The sequence below is a fragment of the Artemia franciscana genome, chromosome 6 (assembly GCF_032884065.1).
Source record: "Artemia franciscana chromosome 6, ASM3288406v1, whole genome shotgun sequence".
Classification (NCBI taxonomy): domain Eukaryota; kingdom Metazoa; phylum Arthropoda; class Branchiopoda; order Anostraca; family Artemiidae; genus Artemia; species Artemia franciscana.
This window is the reverse complement of record NC_088868.1, coordinates 7,214,269-7,226,538: the sequence shown is the minus strand read 5'-3', so window position 1 is coordinate 7,226,538 and position 12,270 is coordinate 7,214,269. Positions and strand designations below refer to the sequence as shown.

Below are 12,270 nucleotides of genomic sequence, written 5' to 3'. Positions count from 1 at the left end.
AGATAAAAAAAAAACTGTTTTCGTTTAATACATTTTTTTATATCTTTAGGCATAAACTAAATATAAGTCTAAGATTAAAATAGGTAGTAGTCGTGGTAGTAGCACTACCACTAACATCTAAGAATAGATGTTTTTCAGTGTAAATATGTATGAATAGTTTCCCCTTCAAAGTAGTCAGATCTTGGTAAAAATCGTCAACTTCCAGATCCCTAAAAACCCCTAATAGAATTTTCATTCCGTAACTGGATAACGTGAAAACGTAACTGGATAACGTGAAAACGTGATAACGTAACTGGATCCCTTGTAGAAATTCTTGGAAATTCTGCAAAACGCGGAAATTCCTCTTGTCATATGTGGATGTTTACGTGTTTTTGTTTTTCGTTAGGGGTTTGCATCAAACCTGTGGTGACTTTTGGAAAAAGTCTCGTTCGAACGTCCGATCGCAAGTTTTAGTGGCCATCTAAAAAGCCAAAAGGGATCAGAAGGCAAATAGGACCCCTCTTTGCCACTTTCTGCCCTTGGGGCCCATTGCGACCAAATATGGCGTCTTGGACAAACTTCGAGACTAGTATTCTTGTCACAAAGACAACAATAAGGCTCCAATATTTTATTATTTATTTATTTTGTTCCCAGAGGCACCTCATAGGGAAGGCATAGGGAAGGGGGCTCATATGATTGGAAATATGGAGTTCCAGTGCCCCTTTTAAGAGTAAAAATTGATTGGAGCCTAGGAGAGGGATTGTAACTTATGCCCCGGAGGCAGGTAAAGGTTTTATGGAGGCATATAAAGTTTTTAAGAGGTGGTCGTATAAACTTCGGAGGGTACTCAATTTTAGATTAGAAATTGAATGTTATAATTCCCTTTATAAATGTCTAAAGTAATCCAGTGGCAACTAGAACCCCCTCCCATCAACCCTCTTTTCCCCGAATGCATCCGATCGAATTTCTGATATAGCCATTCTGTTCAAAATAGATCAAAGATCATATGTGAAAAACACCAGGAATAACACAGCCCCCCCCAAAAAAAAAACCCGGGTCCTTGTAAAGTATGCCGCGGAGGCATATAAGGTTTTTATGGAAGGGATGGTTGTATAAACTTTGGAGGGGCCTTAATCGATTGTAAATGAACATTTCTGGTGCCTTTTTTAAGATTCAAAAGCGATCAGAGGGCAGCTACCCCCGGGCTTTTTTCCAAATGTATCCGATCAAAATTTTGAGACAGGTATTTTGTTCAAAATAGTTCAAAGATCAAATAACAAAAACTCCTTGTTCGATACCTCCCCAGAGCCCCGGGGCAAGTGTTTGTCCCTGTTATATCCCAAGGCATATAAGTTTTCTATCATGTAGAAGGTGGCTCATTTGATTGAAAATTGACAGTTTTAGTTACCTTTCTAAGGGTCAAAAGTGATCAGAGGCCATCTACCCCCCCCCCTACCCTCTTTTTATCAAATATATCTAATCAAAATCTTGATATGGTCAGTTTGTTTGAAATAGTCCAACAATCTGATAACAATAACTTTGGTGTCAGCACAACCCCCCCCCGAGCCTGGAGGAAGGGCTCTAACTTAGGCCCCAAGGCCTATAAACTTTTTCTGGAATAGATGGTCGTATAAACTTCGGAGGAGACTCAAATGATTAGAAATTGAAAGTCCTAATTCTCCTTTTAAGTGTCAAAAGTGATCCGATAGCTACTAGCCCCATCCCCATCCTTTTTTCCAAATCTGTCCGATCGAATTCTTGATATAGCAACTTTTTGTGAAAAACAGACCAAAGATGATAAAAAAAACACCAGTGATAACACAGCCCCCCCCCCTGAACGTAGGGGCAAGTGTTGTAAATTATGCGCCGGGAGCATATGAGGTCTTATAGAAAGGATTGGTCGTATAAACTTAGTAAGGGGCTCATTAGATTTTAAGTAAGGAATTCTAATGCCCTTTTTAAGAAGCAAAAATGATCAGTGTACACCTAGCCCCTCCAAGGTCCTTTTTCCAAATGTATCCAGTCAAAATTCTGAGATGGCTATTCAGTTCAAAAAAGTTTGAAGATCAAATAAAAAACATTCCGTGGTCGACACCCCCCTCCCACCCCGGAGCAAAGTGTTTTGAGTTATACCGCGGGGGCATATAGGCTAAGGTCTATATGTAAGGGGTGGTCATATAAACTTCAGAGGTGGCTAATTTGGTTGGTAATTGAAAGTTCTAGTTACCTTTTTAAGAGTAAAAAGTGATCGTAGAGCACCTATCCCCCACACCCTCTTTTCCCCAAATGCGTCCGATGAAAATTTTGAGATTGCCATTTTGTTTGAAGTAGTCTAATGATCAGATCACAAAAACCTTGGGGTCAAAATATACCCCCCCCAGAGCCCGGGGATGGGTTGTAACCTATGCCCATGGGCATAAAAGTTTATTCGGATGAAATGGTGGTATAAACTTCCAAGGGAACTTAAACGATTTGAAACTGAAAGTTCCAGTTCCCTTTTAAAAGTAAAAAGTGATCCGATTGTAACAAGCCTCTCCCTCACTAACCCTAAGGCAATAAGTATCCGATGTTATTTGTTTATTTATTTTTTTCTCCTAACCTTCATGTGGAAGAGCTAGTTGGAAGAAGAAAACACTTGTTGCTATTAAGAAAAACTATGTTGCTATTAGAAAAAATTGTTAGTATTAAGAAAAACTCTTTATTATTAAGGAAAAACCTGTTGCTATTAAGAAAAAACCTGTTGCTATTAGAGAAAATTGTTAATATTAAGAAAAACTTGTTACCATTAAGAAAAATCTTGTTAATATTAGAAAAATCTTGCTACGGGTATAAAAAACTTTTTGGTATTATGAAAACATGTTACAATTAAGAGACAAACTTGTTATTATTAAGAAATGAACTTATTACTATTATGAAACAAACTTATTAGTATTAGTAAAAGAAAACTTGTTGCTATTAAGAAAAATGTTTTTATCAAGAACAAAATGTCTTTATTCCTCGTTACTGTTACAAAAACTTATTAGTATTAAGAAAACTTGTTACAATCATCAAGAAACTTTTACTATTATCGAAAAAATTTGTTAGTATTAAGAAAAACTTGTTACTGTTAAGAGGCAAACTTGTTACTATTATCAAAAAACTTGCTAATCTTAAAAAAAAACTTCTTAGTATTTAAAAACATGTTACTATTAAGAAAAAACTTCTTACTATTCAGAAAAACTTGCTAGTATTATGAAAAATATGTTAGTGCTAAGAAATATTTTGTTAGTTTTGCGAAATATTAGTTGCTATTAAGAAAAACCATGTTCCTATTAGAAAAATTTTTTTGGTATTAAGATAAACTTGTTACTATTAGGAAGAAAACTTATTACTAGTATGAAAAATACTTGTTGCTATTAAGAAAAATGATTTTATCAGGAAAAAATTGTTATTATTACTCGTTACCACTAGAAAAAATGTGTTAGTATTAAGACAAAACTTTTCACTTCTAAGAAAAATTTTATTAGTATTAAAATAAAACCTGTTGCTACTAAGAAAAACCCTGTTACTATTCAGAAAAAACTTGTTACTTCTAAGAAAAAATTTGTTAGCATTGATGAAAAACCTATGGCTATTAAGAAAAATCCTGTGAATATTAGAAAAAATTTGTTAGGTTTAAGAAAAACTTGTTAATATTAAGGAAAACCTTGTTACTATTAGAAAAAACTTGCTACTGTTATAAAAAACTTTTCGGTATTATGTAAAACATGTTATTGTTAAGAGACAAACTTGTTACCATTAGAAAAAAATTATTACTCTTATGAAAAAATTATTAGTATTAAGAAAAAAACTTGTTGCTATTAATAAAATGTTTTTGTCATGAACAAATTGTTATTACTATTCTTTACTATGTGTAAAAAATTTTTAGTATTAAGAAAACCTTGTTATCGTTACGAACAAACTTCTAGTATTATCGGAAAACTGGCTAACCTTAGATAAAATTTGTTAGTATTAAGAAAAACTTGGTGCTATTAAGAGTCAAACTTGTTTCTATTATTGAAAACTTATTACTCTTAAAAAAACTTTTTAGTACTAAGAAAAAGTGTTACTATTAAGAAAAAAACCTTTAGTACTATGAAAAAACTGCTACTGTTGTAATAAAATTTTTAGTGTTGTGAAGATAATGTTCCTATTCAGAGACAAAACTGTTACTTTTAAGAAAAAAATCTTATTACTATTATGAAGAAAAATTATTAGTATAAAAAAACTTGTGGCTATTAAGAAAAAATGTTTTTATCAAGAACAAAATGCTACTATTACTCATTACTATTAACTTGTTAGTATTGTTAGTAAAACTTGTTAGTCTAGAAAAAACTTGTTACCATAACGAAAACACTTTTACTATTATCGAAAAAACTTGGTAAGCTTAGTTAAAAATTGTAAGTATTAAGAAAACTTTTTACTATTAAGAGAGAAACTTGTTACTATGATCGAAAAACTTGGTAATCTTAAAAAAACTTCTTAGAATAAGAAAGACATTTTACTATTAAGAAAAAACTTGCTATTATTCTGAAAAACTTATTACTACTTATGAAAAACATATTACTTCTAAGAAAAGTTATGTTAGTATTAAGGAAAAACTTGTTACTATTAAGAAAAACCATGTTACTTTTAGAAAATATTTGTTAGTATTAAAAAAAATCTGTAATTATTAAGAAAAAATTGTTACTATTATGAAGAAACTTGCTACTGCTATAAAAAAAAAATTTTGGTATCATGAAAAACATGTTACTATTAAGAGACAAACTTGTTACTATTAAGAAAACTTATTACTATGATGAAAAAAACTTTTTGCTATTAAGAAAAATGTTTTTATCAAGAACGCATATTATCATTATTAGTCACTCAGAAAAAATTGTTAGTATTAAGAAAAACTTGTCACTTCTAAAAGTTTTTTTTTAGTATTAAGAAAAAACCTGTAGCTATTAAGAAAACCCCTGCTACTGTTTAGATAAAAACTTGTTAGCATTAATAAATAACTTTTTACTTCTAAGAAACATTGTACTAATATTAAGAAAAACCTGTTGCTATTAGAAAAATCCTGTTACTAATAGAAAAAAAAATTATTATTAAGAAAGTCTTTTTACGTTAAGAAAAACCGTGATACTATTAGAAAAAAATTGCTACTGTTATTAAAAGAAACTTTATGGTATTATGAAAAACACGTCACTATTAAGAGACAAAATTGTTACCATTAGGAAAAAACTTATTACTTTTGTGAAAAAAATTTATTAGTATTAATAACAAAAATCGCTGCTATTAAGAAAAAAAAATATTTTTATCAAGAATAAATCGATAATATTAGAAAAAATATGTAAGAAAAACGTGTTACCATTACGAAGAAACTTTTACTATTATCGACAAAAACTGCTAATCTTAGAAGAAATCGTTTGTATTAAATTTTTTTTTTACTGTTATCGAAAAGCTTGCTAATCTTAAAAAACACATCTTGGTACTAAAAAAAAAGTTACTATTAAGAAAAAACTTGTTACTATTCAGAAAAACTTATTAGTGCTATGAAAACATGTTACTTCAAAGAAAAAGTTTGTTAGTATTAAGAAAAACTTTTTACTATTAAGAAAAACAATATTACTATAAGAAAAATTTGTTAGTATTAAGAACAATTTGTTATTTTTAAGGAAAAACTTGTTACTACTATGAAAAAACTTATTACTGCTATAAAAATCCTTTTTTTATTATGAAAAACTCCTGTATGTAAAGTAAATGGAATCCAAGTCGACAATTTACCCCGTCATAAATCCTAAAGGACTCTATAAGAATTGACAATGCAATCTCTTGATAGATATTCACGATTATTTGAAAATGGTAGAAGCGAAGAAATGTTTGCAAAAACTCATGGTATCATTGTATTGGATTTTGTCTGGTAATCAAGATATGAATTTTGTCCCAAAAGGCACGGTACGAACTGGTAAATTACCCATGATGCTAGTGGTTTATTAGACTTGGCACTATCAACACGAATCAAATAATCAATGTATTCAATTTGGATCCCTTCATGCCCAAATACAAATCCTATTGCAGTCCCTCGGATTTCCCTGACCATAATCAAAGTGTTAAAAGTATTCTTATCATTATTAACAGTAACTTATCAACTGTAAAGACTAGACATTGGTTATGCATCTTTCAAACAGCAAAGAATATTGACTTTTTTGATCCCCCTTGGCCTACCATATGCTTTCTACACGTCTCACATTAAAAACCATCTTGAGCTATGTGGAAAATCTATTAGCGAGTATATGATTCATCAACCAAAGGCTATGGTTTTCATGAACTATTATATTTTATTTTTCTATGTTGCGGGTATACTTACAGTAAATTTCTTAGCATTTATGTTGGCAATTTTTGATTGAACGATTTTCTAGTTGAAAATACTCTTTCTCACATGTATAATATAAATTTCAGTGCCCAAAGAGCGGAATGGTTTTAAAATGTTTGTGAATTTGCTTATTAACAAATCTTTTATATACAAAACTCTGTATCCTTTAGATTTCTTCTTCAACGTATAGGTTAACAATCATTAATAATAAGCGTTGACAGCTTTTCATGGTTCAACTTGTATTTATCTCAGCATGCAAAGTCAGGGTCACATCTTCTACAGTGTAATGTAACTTCATTTTTATCATATCTCTTCGTAAAGTCAATTATACTATTTTGATTCATATTATAAAATTCAGATGTTTCAATTTGCTTATTTGAAGCAATGTTACACACGAAATTCTCATATGAAGAATCACTTTCTGTAACAGCCATTTAAAAATCAGTGTGTTTATAATCATAGTAGTTGATATCGTCACACCGATGTCATAAAAACAGACTCTCTTATTATTCCAGCAATTGGAGAATAGACCATGTTCTTCCTCCCAAAAGAATTTAAAACCACGACGAAAGCAGTTTCTTGAAAATAAACTAAAATCACGTTTAGAGTTCTTTGCAATCATGCTACGGGTAAGTATTTTCCCATTGATCACATTTATCAAAGTAAAAATTGGAGTATGGGAAATCTCTTGTGTGGGAATCACAAACTTCTTCAAGATAGGAGTTACAGTCTTGGATTTGCACTGCGTATCCTCTATGCAATTTACATGGATTTCATAATCTACACTCTTCATTATAGTCAGCAATAACAGTACAATTCTCACAGGACGATCAGCTGCTCAATGTATACAAACGTAATGGACGCGTGTAAAACATTTTCAATGCTAACTTAGCTATCGCTTCGTGCCTATGTCGATTGTTTATTGGATCACTAGAGAAATGGGAGGAGTAACTGAAACTCTGGGCAATCTTCAAACAGATGTGCATTATCAATTTGTTTAGCCTCGATTAATATATAAATAAATTCACTAAGCGCCGTAGGGCCACGCCACATAAGTCTTAGACAATAATCCAAAGATGGGGATTCATTTTCCACTACAGTGTCAATCGTTCTCTTAGTGAAGATTATCTTCTGCTCTGATAATCTTTCATGATTATCATCTAGAATTAGCCATTTTTCTAAAGTAGCAAGATTTCTTCTGTCGGTCCGCTTTATTCATTTTTAATCTTGACACTCTCACTACCAATTAAAAACTAACAGGAATTCTTTCTCGTTAGTAACAAACTCACTCCTTTTTTACAGATTGATTCATGGTTCAGTGAATGTGTCCGGGGGTAAACTATCATTGGCGTTAGTAAGGTTTGCTGGCGCTTTATTTTTCACCATTCACCTTTAATTTCCTTGATGAAATTATCTGCTAGTGCCCTTTTTATTTTACTTGCGGTTTCACCATCTATTACCACGTTATTTTTAAATAGGTTGCAGTTTTGACTCATAGACAGGATATGTTGCATGAATTTGCGGGCGTACACCTCTCTTGTTTCTACCTTTTGTTGAATGACAATAGTTGGAGGATTGTGATAAGCTTTATCAAATGGTAACGTGTTACCAGCATCAAGAAGATGGCCTTCATCGTCAACTAAATATTTTAGATTCGCATTTTCTTTAAGCACTATCATTATCTTGGGATATTACTCTCGCATATCCACCTGTATAACAGATGAATTTTCTCGGTACTCCACCGAAATTTAACTTCTTACTGTCATGTCACCGCACGCACGCATACATTTCCAATAAGGTCTTCATGCTTGATTCATATTTAAAATATGTCTCATTCTTGGCATTCATTGCTACTACAACGCTATCATGAACACATGTCTTCTTGGAATGTTTCATCTTCACTTTTTTTAAAATGAGATGTATATTTTTTATCCTTCCAATACAGAGATAATACTGAAGGAAGTCGTAAGATCTAATGAAATCCTGGTTTGCGGGGGGGGGGGTAGGTTTTTTAAGAATCAGAGAAACTCTTAAGTAATTAACGCAGGTAAACATTCCCTATTATATAACATGCACCTTCGTCTTGCCCCGAGGGAATCGCCGTTTAACCTTCTTCATCGCCTTCAATCCTAAAAGAAGAAAAGAGTAGTGGCCATGAGGACCCTCAAAGTATATTTTTAGCCTAATCCCAGTACACAAATATTATAAACAAATTGAACCATGTTAAACTTTTCTACTGTTCTGTATTAAACATATGCCCACAAGGATTGGTTTGATGTCCCCCCCCCCCACAGGAGGCCAAAGGTGGATCTAGAGCAAAAGCCTGGGGGGGGGATTTGACAAGGGTGTGAATAATTCACCAATTTGGCAAGTTTATGAAAAAAAGGAAAGAAAACGAAATGAGGATACCAGAAAATCTTGGGGTAAGGGAAACCCGTGCTCCTCTTGGATCCACCACTGCGAAAAGGTTGCCATGGCAATTGGGTTTGAAGCCGATATGAAGTTAATTACGAAGATCGACAAAGAAGAAGTTACAAAGCTACAACTATAAAGATAGAAAAAATAGTATAGGCCAGGATTTGCAAAATTTTCCGTAAGATTTCGCTGTTCTCCTAGAGTAAGGCCAAATTCTAGAATACAACCCAAAAAGGGGAAAATGAAATAGACACTAACTAGCGAGAATTTGGTCTCTAACCCTTTTTCTAGTTCTCGTGTTGAAACCCCCAATTCCTTTTACGCTTATGATATTTGGTATAGGCTGTGTAGCGTGCATTTATCGGCTAGAAATTCTAGCCAATGAGGCTTGTTTCCAATTATTTCCGGACTGAAAATTCAATTGCGGAACTCGATGAGTGCAGTCTGAATTTTAGGTTGCAAAGAGACTTTTGTGAAACAGTTTCTGTCTTTGTTTATTTGTGGATAGGGTGCTGGCTATAAGCGTGAGTTAGGTTAAAATACTTTTTTGAAGAAATATATATTTTGAATATAATCAGCGATGATGACCACAATTCCTTTCCATCATGAACATAAACAACAGTTACAAAAATAGGGATTTTGTTTCACCCCGTTTTATCTATCAGTCCTGGTTGAAGTAAGAATTCTGGAACTGTTTTATAATAATTTAGTTTTAAAGGTCGTATTTTAATATCAATAAACAAAAAGAGAGATAAAACTCCACACAAGAAAAAACCTCAAACGAGACTGCGGCCAGTAGAGAGAAAAGAGATGAAAGATTAAATAACGCGGATATTTCGCCTGTATCTAAACTAGGCGTCCTCAGCACAATATAAAAGAAAACACTAAACTGAAAACAAATAAAACTACCACCAATAATAATAAATATAATTGTCGCTACTGATCCACGTAGGGAAAAGAAGCTATTAGAGTTACTTCAATGAGAACATCAAAGCAACTGAGGAAAAATTATGAAAATTGAAACTTAGCTAACTATTCTGTTGCGAAATTTAGTCTTTCATCTCTTTTCTCTCTACTGGCCGCAGTCTCGTTTGAGGTTTTTTTTGGTGAAGTTTTATCTCTCTTTGTTGTTTATTGTCATGTCTGGCCAGTTCGGTTTAAGAACTTTTATTTTAATATGATTTTTTTTTTACATTTACATCTGTTTTGCCGAGGAAGGCCCTTGGGTATAAGGTCGAAATATTCATTGAGGTTTGAGCCCACTGTCTTACAAAAAAGGATCCCTATTGTTCTCCCTATTTTTTGTGTTTTTACTTTTGATATTAAAAAAATTAGAATGGTTCAATTAAAAGAACGTTAGTTTTTGTTTAAGGGATTGCGACGGTTGAAGTTTTCCAAAAAAGTTACGTTTTTCAAATAAATTATTTGTTTTTTACTTTTGTATATTTTAGTCTTCAAGGGGGGAGGGATGTCTGGCCTTTTTTCCATTTTAGGTTGTCTGTCAATGTGTATTATTTCGGATTTTCTCCGTCATTTGTCTATAGACATAATTCTCTTGGCTTAGATTTTTTCAGACTTAATTCGATTGTAACTTGATTTCATTCAAGAATTTAAATTCTAAATTCTGTAAAAATTTTCCCAATTATTTTGGAAACTGTATTGGAAGATGGCATAAAGATGGTTTCAACAGTGTAGCTGGAACTTTACAACCCTTCCGAATGGGAATATTGTATAACTGAATCAAAATAATTAGGACAATTTGACTTAAAAGCCTCCTTCATCTTGCTTTAACAGGTCATACAGAGTCAAAACACGAAAAAAACACAGTTTTTGGTCAATTCTGGTCAGAAATTGAAGAATTTTAGTCTATTTCTGACGCAGTTTTTTTCTTCAAAAATTTCGGAAAAATTAGAAAAAAATGAGGTATTTTTAACTTACGAACGAGTCATTGGATCTTAATTAAATTTAATATTTAGAAGGACCTTGTAACTCAGACCTCTTGTTTTAAATCCCGACCGGATCCAGTGTCATTTGGGGGAGTTGGGGGGGACTGGAAATCTTGGAAAACGCTTAGAGTAGAGAGATCGGGATGAAACTTGGTGGGAAAAATAAGTCAATTCTGGTCAGAAATGGACGGATTTTAGTCAATTTCTGACGTATTTTTTTGTCAGAAATTTCTAAGGCAAAAATTTGTAATGTTTTCATTACCCTTAACAAAGTGGTTTGTCTTTTCTTATTTTATTCATTTTGTTTCTTCTTTAGACTAAAAATGCTAATTTTGCAAGAAATTTTGTAAATAACCCCAAAGTTTAGGGTGAACTCCAAGTTCAATAAAAAGTTAATAATATTTAATAAAGATTTAATTTTTTGCTCCAGAGAGTGAATTAACAGCTAGAATGACTGAAAGTTAACACCATATTGGACCTTCTGAACATGGTTTAAAAAAATTAGCGTTTGCGATAACGATTAACTAGTGTCTTTAGTGTATTAATGTCTGTACCTATCGGGGAAAATGGAATGTCATCAAAATGTCATCAAATGTCATCAAAAAATGTGACATCAGAAAATGTCATCAAATCGGGGGAAATGGAGGCAAATGACCAAACTTACGAGAATTAAATGAGTATTGAGGCACTAACACTCATGATTTTCATATTTTACTCATTAATTACTAAAATTATTTATATCTTTATAATCATTGTAATGTGTATTAAGGCATTCGTTAATAAGCCTCTCCAGGTTCGCAGTTAGTTCGTATTAAATTTGAAGTAAAAACTAATTAAATTTAAACAATTAAATACAAATCAAATTTGGAGTTAAATTGCATTTTCTTCAGAGAACCTCCCCTTCCATAAATTTATCATTTTTGAATTTCAAATATATATTTCTGAATAATTATTATTTTATAAATTACCCTTCCTTCCTATTCCATTCCTCCTATATTATAACATATTCCCCCTTCTTCGTAATTGGCAATGTACTTCAAAACAGGTTCTGCAAGATTAAATATTGTTTTTTTGAGGTTGGAACCTTGAGGTCCAACCTCTTTTTGAGGTTGGAAGAGCTCTAAACCAGTAAGCTTACATTGACGGAAACTTGTAAATTTTGCTTCCACTAGCCAATTGCAAATACGAGATTGTATCTTTAATTAAAACCTTTTGCAATTAATTTTATTTATTGTGTTTTTATTTATTGTAATTTTATTTAATGATCTGCAACTCCTCTTTTTAGAGTAAAAGATATTGAAAATTAATCTATCAGAATGTGCTCACAATATTTTTGGTTAGTTTCGAATGTTAAGAAAAAAGAATTATGAAGAAGAAAAAAACGGGATAATAACAGCCAATGGAAAAAAACGAATAAAGAAGAAAGAAACGGGATAATAACAGCCAATGGAAAAAAAACGAATAAAGAAGAAAGAAACGGGATAATAACAGCCAATGAAAAAAAACGAATAAAGAAGAAAGAAATGGGATAATAACAGTCAATGGAAAAAAACG

The 12,270-nt window shown here is 32.1% G+C and overlaps 1 protein-coding gene across 7 annotated transcripts in view; it reads left to right on the top strand.

Annotated features, from left to right (window-relative positions):
• Nucleotides 1-12,270, top strand: part of LOC136027981 (protein CBFA2T1-like) — a 95,442-nt gene that overhangs the window by 13,681 nt on the left and 69,491 nt on the right. For 2 of the 7 annotated variants that reach the window (XM_065705484.1, XM_065705479.1), the window contains exon 1: nt 9,203-9,294. The exons of 1 other annotated variant lie outside the window; for it this stretch is intronic. Coding sequence is in view for 2 of the 6 variants with exons in the window: in XM_065705482.1 (XP_065561554.1) it covers nt 9,376-9,446 (71 nt within the window). In the remaining 4 variants the exon portion in view is untranslated. 4 more of the 7 variants (XM_065705485.1, XM_065705480.1, XM_065705482.1 and 1 more) reach the window with 2 other exon arrangements.